Raw genomic sequence first — 25,427 nt, 5'->3', positions numbered from 1 at the left:
TTAGCACTGCTGGGTTTTCAATGTCGTATTTTCTGTTTTCAGTCACTACTCTGAAGCTAAAATTACGTGTAAAACTGGGCACTTTCACTTGCCTGAAAGTAGTATTTAACAACAAAATAGGCCAAATCGATTGCTTTTGTTCAGATATTCTCTACATCTATGTAAGAAGAGGTATTCAGTTGAACTGAGGTGAAAAATAATGTGTGGTTAACTGGAAAACCTTTAAAATGTAGTTTATTGAGGCTGTTTATTTCCCTTTGTGAACTTGGTTGATCACTTTTCAAATTTTCTTCTTGTAGACTAAACTTGCTTTAATATCTGGTTTACAAAGGTATTTTTTTGAGGGAGGGTCACATTGGCACTCTCATTTTAAGTGGCTAGACTTTCATTAAATGGCAAACGTTGAGGCATTGTTGAATTCTTCGTAAAGCCTGTGGTTTAGGTCCTGCCTCCTGGTTTTGTTTAGATATGTGAAGTCGTGCATGCTTATAATATAATACTAATTTTGGGAATAGAGTGTATTCCTGCTTTTTTTAAACAGCTGAGCTTCAGTGCAAAGGAATCTAGTGTGCCCGTGTGTTTCCTGTGCTACTTAATGTGAATGACCTAACGGAGCATTTATCATACAACTGTTGTCAGCATTGCTGTGTTTCTTAAAGCAACATAACAATGCCATTTGGGCCCAGTTCTCTCTGTTAATTCTGATTTTGGTGCAAATCAAATACTCCTTTGACCACCTGCAAAAGATACCAAAATGGGTGAATCTGTTGTGCTGTAGTATGAAAGAAATGCTCGTGTAAATGACATGACATCAACACAAGCTTGAGGATCAGGACTTAAAACCAGTAAGACATTGGATACTTGAATTTTTGGATCTTCCATTTGGAATGTTAAAGGGTTTGCATTTAAGAAACATGATGCAGAAGGTCAGAGCACACTCCAGATGCTGTGGCAGCTCTTGAAAATATTTCAGGTTGGACACCTTAGATCCCTAATCACTCTTTCTTGACTGAAGAGCCCTCCAAATAATGACTGATACAATTCAGCAGAAGTGTCTGTGAAGGAGGAGTAAGAATTCTGAGTGAAAGTTTGGCCCTGATGTGTAGAGACTTCAGTTCACACCTGATTTTGCATAGTGTAAGTGGTTGTGTTGACAGTAAAACTGCAGGTTGAACCCCTCGGCAATTGTGGAAACTTGAACGAGGCAACTTTTTTGAAGGAACAAGTAAAGAATAATCTTTTTAAATGTTCTAGTTTCTGCTGTTGCAAGTTAATGCAGTTAATTGTAACTGATAAACTTTTCAACTGTTTTATTGTCAAAACATAGTAAGTTGTCAACTACAGCAACCTTGGCTGTAAATTTTGTTTTCTTATGCACATTCTCTGTCTACCAGTGTACTCATTTTAAGGTCCAATATTAAGTGAAGGAGATGCCTTGTAATCTTGTGGAAAAATGTTTAGCAGCCGAAAAACTCTTTTGCCAGTTTCAATGTTACAAAACCTCCGCACTGAAATGTTTTAGCAGTGTATTAGATCCGTGAAGAACTTCAAATGCGCTTTATTACTTTTTTGTCAAATTGTCAGTAATTTAATCACTTGTGCCATATCAGTCGGTGTCTTTTGTTTTCTTGGTCAGTCTTTAAGGTTCAATTTTGGCTTTGATAGTCTTTTCCATTCCATGTAGTTTCTAATGACTGGCTGCTTTAAATACAGATTTATCATAACTTTACACACAGTTTACTTCACCAGGGTGTTCATGTGCAATTTAAATAGATTTAATATTTTACTAAGAAAAAAGATACAGGTGAATAAACTTATCTGCTGTGAAAAACTAGGCACTTTTAAATGGTAAAAATAGGTAACATTCTTTGTAAAAAGAAACTTTGTGCTTATTGCTTCATCATTTTTGTGCCTGAACTGTAAACTAGTTTTCATATTTTATATTTCTCAAAATAAATGGAGAATCAACAAAGCCTCTAAATTCTAAGTTCTTTGAGGGGATGGAGGATGATCCTCATTGGGATCCTCTTAATTTTGTAGGACAGCAGAGGGGTCAATACATCCCTCCGTTTTGGCAGCTTAGAGCAGGTGTACAGCAGGTGAAGGATGTAAAGAATCCGACTGAATATTGTCAGCAGACCCCGTGTCATCAAACCAGAATGACAGTGGGATTAAACTGACAAAATCTGCTTTCATGGCAGGAGGTGCTGCTTGTGCTTGTCCTCTCTGGAAGTGCTTGTGAATCCTGATGGGCTGAGTGCCAGCTCGTTCTTCCTGGTGGAAGACAGTAGTAGGTGTCTGGCTGGCTGTTCCACCACGGAGCACGCAGCCATGTAGAAAATGAGTTTCTTACGTTTCAGCTCTGTGGTAGGAGGGTTGGAGGGAGCTAGCTCCAAGGTAATAGTAGAAACAAGGAGAAATAGCCCTAAGAGAACTTACGCTCAGCGTAAATCCAAAATTGCAAAAGTCCAGTCTTCTTGAAAGACGTTATCAGAGAGCCAAAATCAAAGATGGATTGAGGAAAGCATGTGCTATCTAAAACGTGTTTTAAAGCTGAGGTGCTGACGTTACTCTTAGAATGATGGGGAATTAAAAGTTTCGAAATGGAAGCAAGCCATGTTGCAACTGGAACTGCTCATTTTTCCTGTTCAGAGGCAGCAGGCCAAAGTAGATTGCTTTTCTTTCCTTTCTGTAACCGGATTCCTGCTACAAGGCTAAATTACCTGGTAGCTCCATAGAATCATAGAATCGTCTGGTTGGAAGAGACCTTCAAGATCATCGAGTCCAACCATTCGCCCTGCAAGTCCAACCATTCATCCTGCATTTTTTATTATTATTATTTTTTTTCCCTCTGCGCAGCCAGTACCAAACACGAAGAGTGGGTGTGTGTTGTAGGTGAGTGTCTGTCAAAGCTGGTAGTTAACAGCCCATGAAGTCACATCCTTTTCTCTGTCACTGGGGGGAGACTCTCAGGAGAGCCAGGACCTTTAAATGGGGTGTCTGTCTTGGCACAACCCCCATCCTCTCCTTTCTTTCGACCTGGGTGCACTAAATTGGTGGAAAAGACAACTGTGCTAATCTTCTGTTGGTGGTTGTCTGTGGTGGGGGGGAAATAATACTGTTATTATATATTGTATAGCTTCTGGACAGAAACTTGCACTGAAGGAAGTGGAAAGTGCAAAATACTTGGTTTTTTTCTTTTTTTAACCTCAAAGATGCATATCTAATTTGATTGAGGTGTGGGGGGGGAGCATTTCATAAAGCTGATTAGGAAATCCTTGATGACGATTTATAATACCAGTGCCTCTGTGGTAGAATGGCACCAAAGCAGTCTGAAATTTCATTTTTTGAAGTTGAAAACAAGTTTGTTTTCATTTTTGAGGGGAATCCCCATGCTAATTTTAAACCTTTCGAGTTCTAACTACGAAGTTCTTTTTGCAGTAGTGCTGCTAGAGCAGCATAAATAAACACAAGTTGTGAAAGCAAAACGTACCTGGCTGACACTAAATCATGCTCCCCAGCACCAAGAATCATCTCCCTTGGCCAAAATGAGGCATTGAATCTGTAAAGATTCCAGCTGTAAATGATGTATATAAAAATAAGTCTAAAAATGATTTTTTTTTTAAATCTTTTTGGTAACTTGCAACTGAGGGGAATATCCTTTTCCAAGCTAACAGGTGCTTCGAAGAAGGTAGTTAAATGAGGTGCGTTGGTCTCTACTTCAAAGGATTTACTCAAAAAATGCTTTCCCCCTTTTTACTTTGAGAAATTTTAACAGGTGTAATAAAAGTTTATGGATCAGAGACGGATTTTCCTGTTTGTCCAGCAGACTCTTCCCATTTCCTGTTCCTCCACGCTGAAACTGTCCCCTTTGCTCTTCTGTTGTTTCAACTGGGAAGTGGGTCTCCGATTCGTTTTTTCCGTAGCAGAAAGAGGAGAGGGATCGCCCAAGCCACAAGAACAGGTTGGGAGCTTGCCAAAGCTGGCGATTCGGCTCAGATAATGTGAAGACACGACCCTATTGCCACATCGTGAAGCAGAGATGTCCAAGAGAAGGATTCCCAGAGCGGGATGCGGTTGTTTTGCCTCCTCCTAACCCAAACCACGAGGCCTCTGTGTCTTGACAAGAGTTGAAGGTGGTTGAGGGATGCGCATGGTAAAAGGGGTCTGAAAGTCGCGAGCTGTTGGCTAGGTTGGACTCCAGGGATATTATCCGAGCATCTCATCCACCTGCCTTTCCTGAGGAGCACAATTAAGCCCTGTGAAACAAACCATAATTGCAGGTTGAGCATGCTCGAAGTGTTCTACAGTTGCGTTCTCTGCTCCGCAAGCGCTTCCAGCAAAAAGGGATCCGCTCCGCACCCGTGGCCTCTGCAGTGCCGGCAGGAGGAAAGGCAACCTCCTGTTGCAGAAATGCACTCTGAAGACAAGAAAAAGTTTGTTCAGGTTAACCTGCCACCGTCCCGCTCAAAAAAGAGGAAAATACGCATCCAGCCTTCACGATTGCTATTTTCCCCCTATATTTTTACCTGCAGAAAACTTTTTTTTAAAGCATTGTGTGCAACAGCCGTTTCCTGCAGCTTGGCAGAGGTTCTGTGGGTATCGTGGACAGAAACAAACGTGAAAGAGCACTAACCATGACCAAGGTGGTGGTTAGTCTCAGCCAGGGCAAGGTAGGAAGCTCTCGCGGGCACAAAGGCAGGCGGAGCAGAGATGCTGGTGCAGAAAGAATGGAACGGAGGAACCAGGTGAAGCCCAGCTGTGGGTGGCACACAGATGCTTCGCTGGACATGGCACCAACAAGCATTTACGGTGCCATTGGCTGCTTATTTTCATATGTGCAAATTCCCCACCTGTGGGCACAATCTTAGCAGGCTCTTTCAGCAAACCCAGTGTTTAAGCTGTACCAGAACATTACAAAGCAAAGAACTACTTCGATTGTCATAACTGCACTTCCCTATACCACTCTAAATACTACTTTTGGGTTACTCAAATTTATTTTTGGGGGAGTTGTTTTGTTTTGATGTGTTGAATAGAAAAATCTCCAAGGATTTACAGTAAAAAATGTGGCAATGCCGTCCCTCACTTGGAAGGCTGTCACACGGTGCAAACATACACCCTACGTGTTTCATGCCTGCTCAGGCAGGGCTTTAAACAATCACTCGCTTCTCTCCAACGTGCCCGCTCACGAGCCAAGGAAATAAAAGGGTGGGCAGGTCACCAGGAAGCAGGGTTGCTGTTGAAATCCTGTTGCTGTTAATAAAAAAGGTACAGGGAAAAGGTGTCCACTTTCAGATTGTCAGGAAGTTCGGTGTTGCCAGGCATTACCGACTTTTCTGGAGTGTTTGTTCATAACGCATCCACTGTACCTTGGGCGTCTGGGATGCTATCAAAGAAACAGCAGGCTTTGGTGAGTTGCCCAAGCATGGATAAGGAAGCTGTCTCATGAAAATAATCCATCCTTTACGCTGGCAGACCTGACTAATGCCTGTTGTCTGCTCCTGCCTCTAATTGTCAAGGCAGCTTTTTTTCACGTGAGCTTCTGTTTGCGTTCCTAATTGAGTTCCAATCCTTGATACAGCTAATTAGTCTGATTAACCTCGGTGGGCCAGCTCACGTAAAGGCAAACACGTGTGCAGAAGGATTTGCAGGATCAGATCTCGAATAGTCAGCATGTCATCCTGGTACCCAAAAGCACCATAATGATTTCTTAGCTGACTTTCTGCCCTCGTTCCCTGTTCCTTGATAAATCCTGAGCCTCTCTTGCTGGTTTCTTCTATTTATCCGCAAAAAACATCTTGCCTTTATTTTGGGTGTCTTTTTAACTGGTGTTTTATTCTGCTGAGCTCGAGCCACCGAGCAAGGTAAAAAGCAGTACTGTGATGCAAACTCGTGACACTTTAATAGGTGCACATCACCCACTCAGGGAGCGTTATAATTGGGTTTAAGATGCCGCTCCCTTCAATTATGGTCGTAAATGCAGGTCAGATGCAATGCATTTGACACATTAAGTTAAGAACAAGAAAGACTGTTTCAATGCACATAATTTTTGTTTGCTTTTTTTACGGACTCCCAATTTGTCATTCTTCAAGGCACAGTTTTTGTTTCCCTTGACTCATCCCTAACATGCTTGCTTAAAGCAAACAGGTCCTAGGACTTGCCCTTGTGTTTTTCATTTTTGTTTTGGTACGGTCTCAGCTGTGCTTGGTATGAGCAAACTTTCTTGTGAACCATGACCACTGTTTTCCTATTAAACTTTTAAAAAGGCTGGGACCTATCATTCCTATAGCGAAGTGCTGAATGTGGAGCTGGTGGGGGGAAAAGCATCATTACTAAATCCACTCCAAACAGAGCATCCCATAAAGTTTTGCTGTACCCATTTCTATGAGAAATCAGTTATGGATTCTGAAACTATTTTACTGACTATATGCCCTCAGTACACTCTGTTTGTTTAGTTGGTCTTACTTCCATTTCTGTATACAAAATACATTTAAATGCCCTAAGCAAATTCAGTTGAATTTTCAATTTCTCCTTGCAAAAGCCCATCGATTTTGTATGCATCTTTGTTTTCTGCATCAATCCTAAGCTGATCTGTCCTCTGGGCTTTAAAACTGATCCCACTATGACACCGTTGTGCAGCTTACCCAGACAGTTTTTCTGTGTTATTTAACATCTGCATCTGATGTATTTTCAGTTGCAGGACCCGCTATATTAGATTTAGTCACTAGCACAGTGAGACTGAATCAGCAGCCCGGTGCATTACGGCTATTCTCATTTTCTCTATCACTCGTTCTATTTAAACCAAGAGCATGTTACATGGAAAAGTCAGATTATGGACACCTTTGTGGTTTTTTTTTTTTAATTTCTCCTTTGGTGCAAGAATGTAAAGGCAGTGATTTTACTGGATTGATAGATCTCTTGTCTACATTTCTGCCACCAGAAGCAACCCCTCGGCTCAGGGTGAACACCGTGCTTTCGGACGCCGGTTACGCAGACAGAGATGACGTGTGTTTGCATCCCAGCGCTGCACCACGCCGGGAGGTACATGCATGCCCTGGTGGGGTACAGCTCTTCGCCCACGCCTTCGTAGACCATCATCTGGCATCTTTTGACCTCATCGCACCTGCTTGTCCTGCCACCCCCGTCCCTCCAAGTCCCCCAGAACACAACCAGCCCCGTCTGACACATCAGCAGGCGGTGAATAGGGGACGGAGGAGAGGGCACCCCCCCTTTGCTCCCCGCATTCCCCAGGGGAATTCCTGGGGGAGGCGGCTGAGCCCTTCGCTCCTGCCATCCCGCAGGGACGGGGCGTGGGTCCCGGCTGCCGCGGCCGAGCCGCCGTGCCCGGGGCGAGCAGCGGCCGCTGGGTGGCAACAGCCGCCCGCAGGGGAGGCTCTGCCGGCGGGGAACGGAGCTGGCGGCCCCCGCTCCCGGAGCCTCGGGCCGGCGGGAGCATCGTGTCTCTCGGGGTCTGCATGCGCTTGGCTCCCCGACGGCGTGGGGAACGCTTCCCCTTTGCATGCCAGGACCTCCCCTTCTTCTGGTCACCCTCCCCACTCCAGTGGGTTTTGCTCGAGCCGGGGAGCGGGCAGCCTGTGAACCAGGCATGATGGGCCAGTGGGTGAAGGAAACGCGACCCTGTAAATGGAGCCTTGGAGGACAGCGTGCATTCATTCCCTGTGTCCCCTGTCAAAACAAACTCACGTTCATGGCTTTATTTATGCGTTTTATTCCTTCTAGGTTCGGAGTTGTTATATATATATATATGAGATTATTGTCCCAGTCACCTTCATACTGACAAAAATTGGCAGAATTCATCAAACGCCTCTTTCCCTCTCATATTAAGCAGAGAAAGGCATCGAGTATCACCTGCCCCCATTCCACTTGGCTTTACCCTGGGATGGCTCCTCATTTCAGCCGGGGTTGTCCCAGCATCACTTGTCCGGGCCCCGATGTCCCTTGCTGGGGTAGCAGGGCGCCTGAGCCATCTCCATTTCCCAGCGCTGTGGGTTCAACCTGCTCTGAAGGTCAACTCCGTTTCTTTGGTCAAGCTCCAGATGAATCTCATCTCCAAACCCTTCCACTTGCCCCCGCTTCAATATATAATCTTCGGGCTCAGTGCAGGGACAAATCTGAGCCCGGTTTCTGCAAAAATCCAACCCCTTGCCTGTCCCACGGGCACACAGAATCACGGAATGTCAGGGATTGGAAGGGACCTCAGAGGATCACCTAGTCCAATTCCCCCGCCGGAGCAGGACCACCTAGATCAGATCACAAAAACCGGCCTGGAAACCGGCCGGGCGGCGTGCGCGGAGCAGGTGTGCGGGTCCCGCACCGCCGGGGGGGCCACCCGCCGCGGCGGCCGCGGGGCTCGGGCCTGGCCCCTGCCCCGCAGGCGCTGCCACCCTGGCAGACCCTGCCAGGACCACCCCCACATCGGGCCATTTTTCTTTCTAAATGGGCCATTAATCTTTTTTCTCTCCCCTCCACCCCCACCCCCCCCGCGCCGCCTTTTCTATTTGTTCCTTTTTTTGTTGTTGTTGTTAAATTTTTTTTTAAATAAATCCGCGCAGCTGCAGCAGCCTCATCCCTCCCGCGCGGGGCGGGCCCGGCGCGGCTGCAGAGCCGCGGAGGGGGACGCGGGGGCTGCCAGCCCGCAGCCCCCCGCCACCCGCTTCTTCCGCGGAGGCGGAGGGCGGGCGGCGGCGCGGGCCCCAGTGCCGCCCCTCCGCGCCCCTCCGCGCCGCTCCGCCCCGCCCCGCCCCGCCGCCGGCCCCAGGCCCGCGCCGCGATGGAGGGCGGGCCCGTGCTGCGCGGGGTCGCTCGCCTCCCGCCGCCGCCTTTTTTTTTTTTTTTTTTTCTTTTTTAAGCATCCCCCCTCCCCACCCCTTTCCCTATTTCCCCCTTTTCTTGAATGAAGCGTGAGGCGGAGCTCTAGGAAACCACCGCGCCCGGCTGCGCGGCCGGGGCCGGAGCCTCCCCCTGCGGGCTCCGCTCCTCCCCGCCTCTCCCCGCCCCCCCCGCCCCGCTCCGCTCCGCCGCTACCGCCGGGAGAGCTCCCCGCCCGCGCCCGCCGCCGCCGCCGCCGCTCGGAGCCGCCGGAGCCGCCGCCGGCAGCAGCAGCGCGGAGCGTCCGGAGGAGCCGCTCGGAGCCGGCGGGGTGCGCGGGGCTGCGCGGCGGGCGGGCGGGCGGGCGGGCGGCGGCGCCGCGGCCGCGGTCCCCATCGGCACCGGTCACACCGCACACGCGGCCCGTCCGCGCCCCTCCGCGGCAGCGCCGGGGGCTCTTCCTCCTCCGATACAAAGCTGCTCGGGAAATGGCATTTCTGCGCGGAGCCGGAGGCAGATGCGATTTCCCGTCTTTATTTTGTTTTTATTTCTATTTTTAATTATTTTTTTTTACGCCCTCTCTTGTGAAAAATAATTGATTTCTTAAATACACACAATTTTTTTTTTTTTTTTTTTTTTTTTCTGGTGTGTGCGTGCGTGTGTGTGGCAGCACCGGGCTCCTGCGATCGGTGTCTGAATGAAACTACGTAAATGCCTATGTCTGTACGTTGCACTGGAGGGAAAACCGGAGCGCTTCTGCGAGAGCTTGGATTCAAATGTGCTTCATCTGGTCTCCAGGATTTTCCGGCTCTTTGGGCTTGTTCGCCTTCCCGGGCTGCGAGGCGGGATTTTCTGAGCTTTGACACATCTTTGGAGATGTCTGTTAAACAGGAGTCTGGGAAAAAACATTTGAAATCGTAGAGAGATTTTTTTTTTTTTTGTCCCTTTCCCATCCCCTTGGTGACTTGAAGCATCAAAGCGGCCAGAACTTAACGTTTCTGAAGACTTGGCGATGTTTGGGTTTTGTTGTTGCTATTTTTTTTTTTAGAGGAAACTTGACAGAGGAACATATTTATAGTCCAAGTAAGTACTTTACAGAGGAAATTTAGTTTGTGTAACTTAACGAAAAGAAAAAAAAAAAGCAGTGTTGAGGTTTCTTAGCTTAAAGTGCGTTGGATTAACGTTCATCCAAGGCTGTTTAGCGAATCGTATTGAATTGCAGTTTTTACCGTGTGTGTTCGTCTGCTCCTTCGTGTCCGTGGTAGTTCAGCACCTGGGGGAGGATGCACCTGATTTTGAATCGGTATAATATTTTTTAAGATGTGTTTCAACACCGAGGAGGAAACGGTCCTAAAGTAAATTCATAATGAGTAATAAATGTGCACCTGGAAGTTAAAGTATTTACAGCATTTTAAATCCCTATTTATACCGTGCATCTCAAAGCGAGGAGGAAACACTGAGAAGACAAAAGTACCTCCGAGACCCTGAGAACTCCCCCACACCACCACCATGAATGAAACCGTGCCCGATACAGTAACTGGATTATAATTTTTGGTGTTATTAATTTTAATATTATTGGCTGCTTTACTTTTTTGGGTTCATCCTGCTCCTCTTCTTCCTCTCTCCCTTCCTCTTGCTGCTTCCTCTTGGGAATTATGGCTCACCCGGGGAGAAGAGGCTACGATAACCGGGAGATAGTGCTGAAGTACATCCACTATAAACTCTCGCAGAGGGGATACGACTGGGCTGCCGGCGAGGACAGGGCACCCCTGCCTCCGGGTCTCTCTCCTCCTGCTGCTGCTGCTGCTGCGGTTGCTGCTGCTGCTGCTGGGACTTCCTCTGATCACACTGGGCTGGTGTCTCCGCACCCCGAGCCCCCTGGCTCGGCTGCTGCTAGCCACGCGCCCCCGGCCGAGGGGCTGCTCCCCGCACCCCAGGTCGTCCACCTCACCCTGCGCCAGGCGGGGGACGAGTTCTCCCGCCGCTACCAGAGGGACTTTGCCCAAATGTCCGGCCAGCTGCACCTGACGCCCTTCACGGCCAGGGGCCGCTTCGTGGCGGTGGTGGAGGAGCTCTTCCGAGACGGGGTTAACTGGGGCAGGATCGTGGCCTTCTTCGAGTTCGGCGGCGTGATGTGCGTGGAGAGCGTCAACCGGGAGATGTCTCCCCTTGTCGACAGCATCGCCGCCTGGATGACCGAGTACCTGAACCGGCACCTGCACAACTGGATCCAGGACAACGGAGGCTGGGTACGTCCCCCCCATCGCTCGTTCCCTCTCCTGGCTCTGTCCCGTGACCGGTGGGGCTCCGGGGAGGGTGGTACCCAGCGGGTTGCAATCACGTTGAGGGGAGCAAAAGGTTTGCATGGGAGGCATCTGCACTGGCGTGTGCCGAAGCAGCATAGGCCTTTTGCCAGCTGTCGAGTTTCACCTCGTTGCGGGGTTACGGTGGAGCGGTTTGGGATGAGGGGAGCGCTACGGCTCGGGAGCAAAAAGGATGAGTGAGACACTCTCTTCATCAGTGGTCTCTGCTCTCCTACCCTCTTGCCTGCTGGCACCACCCGCCCTGGCCAAGGCAGGGTCCCACAGCGGGGTGGGAAGGGGCAGCAGAGGAGCCCGTCTGGCAGGCACGTCGCGGCAGGTCCCAGGCGCGGGGGCAGCAGGGACCGTGTGTGCGTGCGGGCATCCCTGCATGTTAGGGGTGATGTGCCACGATAAACGCAGGATCCCGGTGTTACAGGTGGGCAGGTGGCCGTCGCTGCCACTGTCTACAGCTGCGGTGGCGACTGGAGTGGGATTTTATGGTACAGGATGTGTCTAGTGTGAAAAATCTGTCTTTGTCTCGAGATGAAACAAAGGTGTCGGGAGCTGTGTCCGTGGGACTGTTCTGGAAAATGAGTGTTTGTTGTGATCCGATGGGTGATTGTGTTTTCTGGGGTGGAGATCCCCTCTGGCTGCGTTGAAATTGGAAGGGTATTTCTTTCCTTTTTTCCTGTATTAATTGATAGACCGTAACAAAATGCGGTCCCGACCGCTCTCCCGCAAAACCAGACCTGTTGTATATGTAAAGCTCTTGGTATTAATGTGTTAGAGGAAGGAATGGCAAAAGTTATACTGAAGAAGAAACTTTATGTGTGAGCTGACAGCTGGCATGAGTCACCTAGAAAGAGAGGTCAGCGTGGTAGGACACCGGCAATTCCAGGTCCGGTCCCCTGTGGAATACAGAGCGCTGACTGCATTGCGCAGCACACCTTGAAGAAGCTTTTGTAAAGGAGTGTAAAATACAGTATATGTTTCCCAGTTAACATGGTTTGCAAGCCTGCTGTTTGTGAAGCGTTGCCACATTAAATTTTTAGCGCTGGGTCTCTGGCTAAGTCAGTGTCAGGCTAATTTAACGTGCCACCTGCGTTGACTATCTCTTAAAAAAAATGAGGATGCCGCCTTCCCGTTGCTGAACCCTCCTGACTAAAGACTATACGTGTCCAGGGATCCAGAGGACATCTACGTGCTGCCGTAACGGAGGGGGGTGAGGCTTTGGGACCCTTTCCTCAGCGGGAATCCATATTGCACACCTCCCGGAGGAGTGCTGCAGATCCCTGGCTTCGAGTCACGCTGGAGGCAGGATCGTCCTCCTGCTCTCCCCTGCTTCCACCAAGAAGAAAAAAAAAAAAAATAATCCGAGATTCATGGGGCCAGAAGGGGGAGCAAAAAATGTGCGTGCGTGTGTGTGTGTCTGTGTATTTATATACATATATACGTGCATATATACAAATGTGCATACACATACAGACACGTGCACACATATATATACACACATATAAGATGACTCCAGTGCCTAGTAGTTGGGATCGCACTTGGGAGAGGGAGAGCCTACCCCCTCCCCGATCCCCTATTTCATGGATCACTACAGAGGGTTTGTCGGTGTTTTGTGTTTTTTTTCACTAAACATAGAACTTGGGGGGGAAAAAAAAAAAATCTGCAAACAGTTCAGGCTTTTTGGAGGCTTGGCTGGTGAAGAGGCGAGCAGCTAAAGGGTTAGGGATTTCGCGACTGCACTTCTGGGCTGGGATGCCTGACTTGTGCGTAAGTCCCTTGTCAGGCTGGAAGCCCGTTCGCGGAGCTGGGGCCCTCGGTTTGCTCCAGAGCCAGTGAAGTCATTCTGTTGACTCCAGTGAGCTTTGGATCAAATCCGTAAGCGTGCTGGAGATGTATTGTCCTGCGAGTGTGTTGTGTAAAGAGAAACGTAAATACGGAATAAAACCAAGGACGTGAAAAGACAGGTGTTACCAGGTGTGATTGGCCAGATGAGGCGAGTGCTGGAGCTGTTTCTCGATGGTTAGAAGCACAAGGAACTCGGACTATAAACACCGTCTGCCTTTAAAAGGAAAAGATGCTTCGTATCGATAGCCGTTTAGTTGTTTATTGAGGTTTCCTATAAACAAAAGCTCCAGAGTTTGGATGCATGTGATGCCATTTACTGCCGCGTGTTATTTGTGATGTACACATGGAAGAAGATGTGCAAAATACTACCCCGAGGTGGCTTTTGCCTGTCTGTCTGGCAAACGGCTGGTGCCTTCGAGCCATGGCGTGATTAAACGCAGGCAAAACCTTCTAGCTGATTACGAAGAGCAAAAGACTAACGTGAAGTCTAACTAACGTGATGCCCCATCCCTGGAAGTGTTCAAGGCCAGGTTGGATGAGGCTTTGGGCAACCTGGTGTAGTGGAGGGTGTCCCTGCCCACGGCAGGGGGTTGGAACTAGATGATCTTTGAGGTCCCTTCCAACTCTAACCATTCTATGATTCTATCAAGTTGCAAATGCAGCGTTTAGGATCCCCTTTTCAGGTAGAAGAAATCAAGGATGGCATGGGGCGGTGGATTTTTTAAATTTTTGTTTGTTTTTTCTGACTTTCAGGATATGTCAGTGCAAAAGCATGCTTTAATATATGCTCTGGGGCTCCACCTTGGCACTTATGCCATACCCCACGTGCGAACCTTACTGAAGCGTCATAAAACGGCTCTGCTGAAGCAGCTGATCCCTCGTAGGTGGTGATGCTTTGTGGGACCTGGCTGCCTGCAAGATCTCCCTGTGGCGTGGGTTCCCACAACAAGCAGGAGCGCCGGCTGTTGCCGCCTTCTCCTCCTTTACGTTGTGGCTCCCCGGTACGTTGCGGAGCGATGAGTTTATTAGAGGTTGTGTAGTAGGAGAGAAGAGAGCATCAGAGTTAGTCCCAAGCGTATCTTACACAGCAAGTAAGTTGGACAGCTTCGAGTCTGTTGCGTGGGCCAATGTCTTACACTCGGGTCTGAAGTTTGGTTGAAATGTCTTTGTTATTTACCTGTTTCTTTTGAATCGGTTCTGTAAATTGACAGTGTATTTTCAGGATGTGAATTTTTTCTCTAACAAGAAAGAAGGAGGAAAGCAGCGTGTTGAAGGGCAGGCTGGAAGGAGATGTAGCTGGGGGAGTATAAATTTTGGGCACTAGACACCCACTATTGATGGTGCCTGGGGACTGTTAATACCCTCACAATACACAACGTCGTGGGTTTGTTGGAAACGTAGAAAAAGCAACAGATGGGGACTGCCTGCACGGAGGCTGTGTTATTAGCTTGTGGTTCTGGTGGCAAATAAATGCAGCTTTCAAAGATTTTCACGTAGGTCAGGATACCGCAGTATTGTACTTTGGCCTGATAACATCTTAATTGCGTTACAAAAGGCACGAGAGGAGAACCAACTCATCTCTGCAATTTCATGGTGCTTGGTATGATGGATGCTTTCTGATTGACAACTTAATGGCTTCATTTCGTTTTTTAGAGCCTGATGTTTGAGCTGCAGAAGGACTGGCTTGGCAGCGGGCTGTCGCGCTTGGCGGCTCTTGACTTTGACGTGGGCAACGCTGAGCGTGTGATGCAGCCGGTGTGGGGGAAATAACCGTGTTTGTCCTTGCAGTGATGGGTTCCCTCTTTGGGCACACAACCCAGGGCACGTGGGAGCCACGCTCAGCTCTGGGCGCTTCTAGTCCGGCACACGGCTTCCTTCCCAAGCTGTTCAACACAAAGCAAGAGCATGACAACTGTAGAAGGAGGCACGGGCACTGTTACGTAGGTGTAGACAAGTACCTTTTTGATACAAAGAATGTGAAGGAGCTCAGGTGAGAGAAGCAGTGTTGTGTTGGAAATTCAGCCAGGAAAGCATCTTTTTAAATGACAGTATTTACATGTGAACCAGGAATGTGATAGTCGTGCGCTTTCATCCCATTTTGGGTTTGTACTGCTGTTCTTTAGTCTATTCAAGAGTTAAGGCCAGATATGGGGAAGGATTTAGATGTATGAAGTGGACCTTAGGTGGAACATTTGCATGTTCTGAGTGCCTGCCTAGCCACAACGGTGGCAGAAGTCCCCGGCTTCCCTCTGTTCCTTGCCCAAGCCAGCCAGGACCTGCCCTTGCCTTGAGAGAGGGCACGGTGGGGTACACCATGAGGTGGGGGACACTGCTCCCAAGACCCTCTGTGTCCTGAAGCTGGTGGGCATCGTCTGGCCTGGTTGTTGTTGCTCACCTGCCATCCTCATGCACAAACGCAGCCGGGAAGCCCCCGCTTTTCCTGGTGGCTCCTTGATTAAGGCTTCTCCCGAGGTCGTGGGAGATTTGCCTACGAGACCTTCTCCACCCTGGCGGAGGTGGCGGTGGGGGTGGTGTTTACACCTGCATCTCCAACATCTCAGGAGGCTTCGCCTGCCAGATGGCTGCTGGTTTTGCTGAGGTGTCCTTCCATTTGGCAACAGGGCTCCTCCTTCGGCAGGGGTGAGATTTCATTTGGTGGAGGAGGAAGAACCTCCTCTGGGGTGTCTAATTCCTACTGTCCAACGTGTTTTCTCAGCTGGCTGTCTACAGCCAAATGCACAAACGCTTCTTGGGCCAGCAACGAGACAGACCCCAGGTTTCCCTTCTCCTGGGTTGACTGCCCTGATCAGTGAGCTGCCTCTTTTTTTTTTTTTTTTTTCCCTAGTAAATCATTAATTCTCTTTGCTTGGTGGCACACCTCGGAAAGGAAGTGCGGAGAGTCGTCGTGCCCGCAGCAATCCATAGCCCTCTCGTGAAGGTGCTGGATGGCAGGTGTGTCTGCCCGCAGGACAGTGCTGGAGGTCAGGGATATCGCTGTGATCCAGGGGTCTTCCTGTGCTCCTGCATGGAGTACCGACTGAAATCGCATCCCTTTCGGGCTCTGGAGCTGCTCTCCCAGCAGCTTGGCCAGGCACCTGCCTGTGCAGCACGTTGTTTCTCTTGGAAGTCCTGAGGAAAAGCCTCTTGCTCATCCGGCGCGGGATGGTGTCTTGCTCGGAGCCGGATGCCCCGCGTTGGGGCAGAGGTGCTTTGAGTTTTTGGGTTTTTTTGGCCAACACCATGCGGCCTTGTAACGACTCAATCCCCAGCGGGGCTAACCCCAGGTCGCTGTTTGACTGGTGAAAGGAAACTGCCTGAAATCCACTCAGTCAAATCAATGAATTGGCAGTTTCAAGTGTTACACCTTCGAGGTCCTTTGCCAGTTTTTGTGGCTTTGTGGGTTTATAATCGAATTCTCAAAATATTATCAAAATATTTTTCTTTTTGCTGTTGCTGAAGAGTGAGAAATTAATTCTGGGGAGGATCTGTGCCGGAGCAAGGGGTAGAAGAGCTAGAGCAGAAAGAGAAAACAACTGTGGTTCTCCAGTCCCTTTCATTTATAATAGCTTTCTCCGTAACTTGCAACAACGTTGGGTTGCGTGTTTTCTCAGAAGTCTCGTCTTTTCTTTTTTTTTTTTTTAATTATTTTATTTAAAATGTATGTATTGACCATGACCTTTAAAATTTCAGAACCAGGGGTCTCGCTTATGGAGATGATGTCATTTGCCTTGATCTTGCAAAGAACCATAAAGTTCAAACAGCAATCCTATTAAAAAAGTTTTACTTTACTTTCAATATTGAGAAAGAAGTTCGTTCTGTGCCTGCATTAACCTCTCTCGAGCTGCTGCCTTAGCTCTGCTGGGCAGTAAGTAGCTTAATTTTTCGAGGATGTAGCTTGAAATTCAGAGTCGGTAATCCATGAATAAAATCCGGTTGAATTTTTCTGCCAAGGCACAAGCGTTTCTCCGATGGCAAAGCACGGCTCTAGCAGGAGAATCACAAGACCTACACGATGATGCGTGAAATTGCACGTGGAGCAGAAGCGTTTTCCCAGAGGCCAGATACCAGGGCCTGGGCTTCCGAAGGGACCGCGGGAGCATCGTGCTGCATCGCCAGCAAACATGAAGCCCTTGTGCCCGGTACAAGTGTCCTTCATGCCTGGACTCGGTGGGCGTCTGGTTCTTCGCCTGTTTTGTCTTTCCACCTCGTGGAGGGCTGGTGGTCCTTGGCTTTCTCCAGGCCTTCCTGACCGTCCTTTTCCATCGCCGATGCTGGGCATCGGGTGCATCCTGGGTGCTGCTGCCCAGCCTTTCCCACCTCCCTCCCTGGCCTGTTGTATTTTCCTTCATGCCCTCGGGTGGGTGGAGCCCAGCCCTGTTTGGTTTGTTGTTTTTTTAAAAATGATGTAGTTATGAGCACCTTGTGGCTCCTCCCGTACCTGCTGATTTAGTAATAATAATAACAACACTTGTTACTCGGTGGCAGCAAAATACTGATTATTTCTGAGGGCAGGGCTGGCCTGTTTGATTTTCCATTTCATATATAATAATAGGATGGATGGAGGTGTGCGGTGCCATAAATCTTCCCTTCCCCAGCAGGATAACATCCAGGCCTTCTTGGCAAACATGAATCCTGATGACAGATTTGAGGGATTTTTATTTTACTCTGGCTTTCGGTCTCATTAACAATCCCATGGCTTTTTTTGGCTTTTTTTTTTTTTTTTTTTTGGCTCCTGAAAGACTATGAAACCAGATAACTTTTCCAAATGCATCTAAAAGTCTGGAATTTATTTTCTGTTATTTTATCGTAGTGTTAGTTTGCTGTCGTAATTGTTGGTATCTCGACAGACTTTGCTAAATCCCCTTCGCTGGAGAGTTCCTTGCAGGTTTGTGGATTTTACAGTTAATGAGTAAGAAAACAAACCTGATTTTAGAAAGTGTTGCCGTTGACTTCAATAGGAACAGGAAGAGGCACTTAATTGGACAATTGTAGTTGTGTTTGCTTTGTATATGCGGCAAGAAAAATAAGATCAAATGAAAAAGCCACAGGTTTTCAACTAATAGAGAAAACCAGCCTTTTCTGCATGATTAACCTTTGGGAACTGTTTTCGTGGGAGAGCTCTGAGTGAAAGTACCAGGTTGCATTCAGCGAAGGTTTAGGTATTTAAAAGGGTAAGGAAAACATCTATGCTTATGTTCTAATAAAATGGCTTGGAAGGGCAGTCATAAACCTTGATGAAACAGGGGGTAAATTTAACATCAGCTGCTGAAATGAGATCACCAGGTGCTGACGGTAGACTTTTCTCCAGGGAATGCTATTTTGAAATTATCTGTTACATTGCCTCTCCCCCAGACCACCTGGTGCTGGTCGGTGACTGGGGATACTGGGATAGATGCGCCGCCGGTCTCAGCCAGCCAGGGAAAACTTCTTACTTCTTCTGCATGTGTTTTGTAAAAGCAAAGGGAATTGTGGAAGTGCTTGTTGTGTTGCTAAGAGCACCCACACCGCTGAATTTACTCCTGCTCTCGCTGAAGATCCGTTAACGAATTGCCACGATTAGAGTGAGTTAAAAGAAATAGTCGGCATCCCTCAGTGCGTACATCATTTTCCTGCTATTTTATTTTACTGGAGCATAAAAAGGACGATTCCATTTTGTTGATTGAAAAGGCAACTCGGTGGGTTTCGGGGTACTTCCGTGAGTGATTTATGTACGTGGGCCAAGTACAATCAAAAAGAAAAGGCCCCATTTTTCCCACAGAGTGTTTGAAAGAGGCCGTCGCGCAGTTGTTCGAGAAAGCGACTGAGAGTCAAAACTTAACTTCCTCTTCTTGGCTCTAGCACTCAGTACACGATAGGATATGGGGCAGATCATTAATATCTCTCTTTTTCGGTTAACCCAGCAGTAAAATGGGTGTTTTTGCTAGCTCTACAGCACACCAGTCCCTGGAAATGTGTTGTTGCCCACCATGCTATTGTGAGTTGGGCTGATGTTTTTTTAATTAGGAAAAAAAGTCATACAAGGCACAATATTGAACAAAATGTCTGTCGTGGTAGTTTGGGGCTTAGAGTAAAATTAAAACCCGTAGCATGACATCTTGCTGTTACTGGAGCTCCCTAGCCTGGGAAAGAGTGTAAGTGAGTCAGACTGTGAAACTGCTGGGGGTGAGATTTGAGTGGAGAGAGGAGGTAAAAGTAAGAAAGAAAAAAAAGGTTAAATGGAAATTCAGCTTAAACTTGTTGGGCTCTACTGTTTGGATGTGATTAGCAATGCTTGTGATGGAAACAGGTTAAAAAGATCAGTTTCAGGTGTTGATTTCTAGTTTTTATTTGGGAAAAGGGTGGGTAGTGTGAGAAATGGCAACCCACAATGTTAGTGTTTTCCTTTATTTATCAGCGCAGCTCGTCGTGTCTTTCATGAAGGAAATTGTCCTTCCTTTTCCATTCCCACCATATATCAAAGCTGCCTGTGGCCCTCCAGGGAAAGGAGCAATCAGCTGTATTACACACACCCGTAAGAAGTATCTTCATGCTCACCTGTTCTTTTGCTTCCATTCACAAGCTTTGTGAAGTTCAGATACAGGCAGAAAAAGCAATTTTAAAACTTTTTTTTTTTTTTTGAAAGTGAGTAGTAATCAGGCCTTTGGGCTTGACCATGAGGTTGAACTATCTTGCTGAACCAAGGCTTAGGAGACAAAATTCCTGTTGCATGCTCTGGAGAACCTTATGTGAGACTTCACTGGAAAGTCAGGATAGATCCTTGGATGGGAGGCCAGTGAAATGCCTCCCTCTGCGGTATGGGACAGTCCTGCAGCATGTCTTTGTGATGGAATGACTATTGCTAGCTCTGTCTCTAAAGGAAAGAACTCCTTCCTTAAGAAAGCTCATCATATTTTCAGACCCTGTATTACAAAATGTAGGAGAGGACCCTATTTCTAACATTTTTTCTAAAGAAAAAAGAATTACAGATAATTCAAATACGGTAGTAAACGAGTTGGCATTTCCACTGGCAGAATAAGATGGTCAGTGTTGTAGATCAGATTAGGAAAATCTGTTGAGCTTCTCAAGAATGTACACACAGCTCAAGTCAAAAATGACACTAAAAAAACTCAAGTAAAAACTCCCTGGTTCGTAACAGAAGCAGATCCTGCCTCGTGCTCCAAGTGTCTGCAGATTTTAGTTCAAGTTAGATGCATCCAAAGCCCTTCTCCTGAAGTCATCTGGCAAGTGGCAGTGAATCACGCTGTCTAAATGCGTAATTCCCAGTCTGCTGCTCCATGCAAAAGGTCTCGAGTATAAGTGAGAAGGAGGCCTAATGCCCATGTTATTTTCAGGTTCCAGCTTGACCTATTCCTTTCTCCGTTGCCCGGATCCGCAATAAGCAGCAGCGCTGCCTGGGCGAGGGAAAGGCTTTCCTGGCGGGGCCGGAGCGCGGCGGCGGGGCACACTGGCAAGGGAGGAGGGAAGACCAGTCACTTGAAATGTCAGGTGGCCATCAAGGCTGCAGGGAAACGAGCCAGCCCAGAGTCTTCAGGCTTCTGCCAGAGCTCATGGCTGTCTGCAAAAAGTTCTTGCGGTAGGAAATTTGCGTATTTGGCTCTGGACTGAACATGTGAAATCCTTGCCCGCTCGGAGTCAATAGCTGTTTTTTTCCAGTATGGATGCTAAAACCAGTGGTACCCAGCCTCGCAGAGCAGTGAGTGTGTGGGCAGACCTAAAAAGGGATCTCAAAGCATCGTACAAAGCCTTGGTTGTCATGGATGGCTGGGTCTGTCTGTGCAACGGTGGAAAACTGGAGCCAGGCTGCCTTGGGTTTTGCCTGGAGTGTGCTCCTCAGCTTCCCAAAGCCTCCTTGCTGAGAGGGGAGCCTAGCCCGGGATGCTCCAAGCATCCTCCTGACAGCGCCTGCGTGGGCTGAGGGTGGTGGGGTCTCACCAGGACTGCAGTGGCTTTCTGGAGATTGGTCCTGTTCAGCTTTGGCTGGTGAAGCCCACGTCTCGCCCCCGGGCTGAGCTGATGAGCCTCTCTGGTGCTTTGGGACCACCAGGCAGGAAGCTCCCCTCCCTGTTCTCCAGACTGGGTGGCACAAGCAGTAGGGAAACCTGTCAAGGCATCTCGTTGTACTTTTTTTTTCCGTATCTGTTGAAGCTGATTGTTTCACAGGGGAGTAGTGTATTTATTTTGCAAGCAATTGGAATTTTTTGCCTTTTATGATTTTATTTTGTTTTCCTCAGCCCAGCGAGAAGGATGTTTGGGATGTGGTAGCACGTCCTGCAGGCTGGGGCTTCGGTGGCAGTTTAATGGGCTGAAGGCAGAGGCAGTACTGGCACGCTTTAGGCTGTGTAAATGGGCTTAGGGTTTGTTGTAGAAAACTCGCTCTCTTTTTCCCCTCTCTGCTCCCTTCTCTCCTCCCTGCGGACACAAATACATCATTCTCACAAACAAAACTGTTTAATTTTAATAGCTGGCCTAGAGCTAAAACTGACAGTGGGAGAGGAGCTGTTTGGTTTGCAGTTGCTGACAGCTGGAATAAACTACCTGTTCCTTCAGAAGGGATGGACAGCCAGCTCGTTTGGTTTTCGAGGACACTTTGATCCCTAAAGAAACTCCACTCAACAACAAAAAAAAAAAGGACTGGAACTGTGGCAGATTGCTGTTACCAACTGCTCCTTATACATAAGGTCCTAAGGATGATGGAGAAACACTGTGTGCAGACCTCCCTTGTCTCTGTGGTTCAGATCCTTCTAGTGAGAGCAGCTCCTCACCGTGAAAGGTCGCTGGTCACCAGCACCTTGGGGGAGACTCGAGGTTCCAGTAAAATAAGTTTCCTGTGATCAAGGTCCACACCAGGCTGGTTTGACAAGAGCTCTTTGGTATAGCCGAATGGCCTGGGTTCTCAGAACCCTGCCTTGAAGTGACGAAGGTTGGGTGATTATTTAGATATTAAGTAGTTTTGCAATGACTAGTTTTACTGCTGGCCCCGTAAGAAAGTCAACCTTATTTTGCCAAATTTCGGAAGAAAATGGCAGCACTCCCATTTCCTCTTCTCCTCCCTCGGGGCCTGCCACCCTTTTTGTTTTTATTTTTTCCTCCCAGGGCCATTAGACAACATGCAAATTATTGTTAATAGGGCCAGAACAATACTATGCTCCCAGTGGGACCCTTGGGGTCAAAGCCATCGCGTGCCAGCCCTCAGTGTGATACTAATTTTGGCCATGTCTGCCCCAAGGCTTGGAGGTCAGACGGAAGGGGACCGTGAAGCATGAACCCGAGCGGGACCTGTCCCTGCAGCCCCCCTGCCCTGCAGGGCTGTGCTGCCTGGGGTCTCTCCTGACCCCCCAGCAAGGCTGGTGCTCACCCCTTGCTATTGCTGCAGGGCACCGACTCCGTGCTCTGCCTCTGCTGCAGCCTCATCAGAGGTCCCTCGGAGGAGAGGAGTCCTCCCATGGATGGAGACCTTGCAGACCGCTTCCCTCCCTCCCTCCCTTCCTCTGCTGCTCCAAAGAGGCGTCTTTGCGCTTGAGAAACAAGAAAGGACCGTGTGGCTCTTCTCGACGTGAGCTCCCGCTTGAAATGTGAGGATGCCCGGTAGCAAAAGGGGTGCTCGTGGGGCTGGGATTGCCAGAGGGCAGCTGGCAGCCCTCGTCCACCTTCAGCTTCAGTGTGGAGTCTCCTGAGGACAGGGACAGGTTGGGGGAGCTGTGGAGAGGACGCTGTACCCCTACATCTCCCTCCTCTGCCCCAGACCCTTCCTCCTGGAAACTCCGAGAGTCATCCCGTGGAGTGACGTGAGGGCAATGAATGTTTTGGCGTTGGCTCTATAAACCGCACGGACTGTCTGCCACAGCTAGAGGAGACCTTGGCCTCGGGCTGCTTTCTGCCTCCGCCTTTGCTGCAAAATCATGGGATTTTGTCAACGGGCCGGTTGAGGAATTGGATTAGGGCATTCGCAAGGCTCCTTTTGTAGCACTTTTACAGGGAGGTGGCTGTAACTGTAGTTAAAAGTGAATATAGGGGAGGAAAGAGAAATGTACCTCTGACATGACTGATGTGATGTCTCTGTCAAGAGTGGGGTTGTGAGTTCCCTGTTTCTCCTACAAGACTGGCTGTGGGGTGGGAAAAAAATACTTCGAGTAGTGGTTTGGGTCTTTTTTCTTTGTTTTGCCTCCTCTCTTTGACCTTGCCAGGAATTCTGCTAGCTCCCCAACGCTGCGAACCCAGACGTGCTTACCTGTAAGAGGCAGCAGTAGCGTCCCTGAAGTCCCTGGCTTCCAGGGAAGCAGGATGAGAGGGCTGAAGCAGAAAGTGAAACTCTCTGAAAACAAAAATGCAAGAGAGCAGCCTTCTTTCATTTTCCCAACTGAGCATAATGCAAAAAGTAAACAGTTGGCACAAATGACTAACGCAGGTTTTGCCAGGGGGCTGACGAAAAACACGCTGAATTCAGTGGTATGTTTTGCACCAAGTTCAATGGGGTTTTGCATCAGGCCCGTGGTGAGGTAGGCACGAATATTTTTTTGAAAGAAAAATGTCATTTAAAAAAATGTGGAAAATTCTCCTGTTCTACCTCCTACATGTTTCTATTGTCAAACAGTCACTGATCTTATTTTAGACTTGACCTTCGGGTTCTTTCCACAGCACGCAGGCTGAATGACATGTTATTCAAGTTCTCGGACAATATTATGATATATCTGCTTTTATATTTAGCCGTAACTTTTATTCTCCTTATAAACAAACCCACCTAATGCAACCACCACCTATCCAGGGAAAGTGTTTCCATTCCCCTCGGTTTAATTTGGACAAATTTGGCATGAAAACATTCAATAGTTCCATAATAACCTTTGCAACAGGATGCCTGCTGTGCTGACATGCAGGTCTAGAGCGGCTTGTACCATGTGCCAGGAAATTGCATTCTTAAGAAAAATCTAGACATAAATTCTGAACAATCAACACTTAAATTTTGAAAAGTTTGGCAGCAAGCTGTTATCTGCCTCGTGGGTTTTCGCTTTAATAGCTTTTTACTTTCTGAGCTCTGCCGCTCTGTCCTTTGTGCAGGCTGTACGCCTCTGCCTGAGTGAGCTGAGCTCTGTCAAGGGGAGAGAAGGGGCAATTAGTTGTTTCTCTCTGGTTGTTGTTGTGTACCTGTGTGCTCCACCTTGACATGGTGAGGGGGGCTGATGTCTCGCTAGAAGAAAGCGAACTGAGCTGGAAGTTACGCAAATGGGCGTTTAGCTCTCGGTGGATGTGCACACAGCAGGAGCTTGCTGGGTTGCAGTGCAGTTCAGCCTTGCCTCCCAGCCTGGAGAGCTGGAAAGGGGATGGGAAGAGATGAAGTACCACCAGGCCGAAGTGTCCTAAATCAGCTGGGGACATCCTTCACCCTGGGACAGGCCAGTTTGCTGAAGTATGAGAGGGCTGAAGAGTAGGCTGATTCCAGGGTGAGAAAAAACATTCCCCATCTTGAGGTCTCTGAGCACTTTGGTCTTGTTGCTTGTCTCACTGGAAGGGGAGCAACCAAACAGCATCATATGGATGCCCGTCTTCTAGAGCTCCTGCTGGCTTGGCTGGAAGGCTCTGTGACTCACAAAGGTTCCCGAAACCTGCATTGCTCCTACTTAAGGGAGCAACGGCATAGTTGGAAGACCTGTACGTGACTCCTTGCCAAGACCCTCTAGATGCGCGTGGAATGTTACATCAGCAAAAAAAGGGTGGTTGTAGATGAACGCAACTGCATCCGTGAGCTTTGCCGCTAGGAGATTGCAAGAAAAACTGGCAAAATGCACTTGGGAAAGAAAAAACCCACTGGTTTTTGTGATGAGTTCAGTAAAGCAACTGGCCAATTTAATCGGCAAAACATTAAATGGGATTCTAGGAGGAGGCGGGGATGGGGAGGGGATGTTCCATGGATATGAACTCAAAGGAAAATGAAGGGCTGCGAAACCGTGTGAACTGAACGGCATCAGGGAAGTCTTAGTAAAACTTGAGCCAGGAAAATTATAGAGCTCTATAAATAGCTAAATTGAAAACTGAGTGCATTTGTGTGTGTGTGGATGCACACAGCTATCTCTGAGGTCATATGTGTAAAAGAAATACAGTAGTACTTCATGTGTTGGGTTTTTTTTTAAGTAGTGGAAAATGTTTTAATGATTTTTTTTTTTTTTTTTTAATTTTTTCCTAGAGACAGTACATTATGTTCTGTCCTTAGGGCCAAAAACACAAAGTGCCTATTTTCATCAGGAATCGTACAGAAGGAGGAAGGGAAAGTATTATGCAGTGTAGCAAGGGTATAGTAGCCATTCCACAGTGATTACACATTCAAGCAAAGCCCACACTAGAAAACTCAAAAATATATTGGAAGCAGAAAACAAGATGTGTGAAGTGTTTCCTGTTCCCTGCCCACACTTAATGACAACCAAGCAAGCAGGGAGGCGGTCATGGAGT

At 48.1% G+C, this 25,427-nt stretch overlaps 1 protein-coding gene across 1 annotated transcript in view; it reads left to right on the top strand.

The window, feature by feature from the left end:
* The first annotated feature begins 10,484 nt into the window (after positions 1–10,484).
* The window catches only part of BCL2 (BCL2 apoptosis regulator), an 89,990-nt gene continuing 75,047 nt past the window's right edge, over positions 10,485–25,427 (top strand). The window contains exon 1 of the mRNA XM_086608961.1: positions 10,485–11,078. Within this exon, the coding sequence (XP_086465087.1) occupies positions 10,485–11,078 (594 nt within the window). The remainder of the gene's footprint in view (positions 11,079–25,427) is intronic.

This window comes from Tauraco erythrolophus, chromosome 3, assembly GCF_009769465.1.
Source record: "Tauraco erythrolophus isolate bTauEry1 chromosome 3, bTauEry1.pri, whole genome shotgun sequence".
Lineage (NCBI taxonomy): Eukaryota > Metazoa > Chordata > Aves > Musophagiformes > Musophagidae > Tauraco > Tauraco erythrolophus.
Note: the sequence above shows the minus strand (reverse complement) of the source record. Positions and strands in the feature narration are given on the sequence as shown.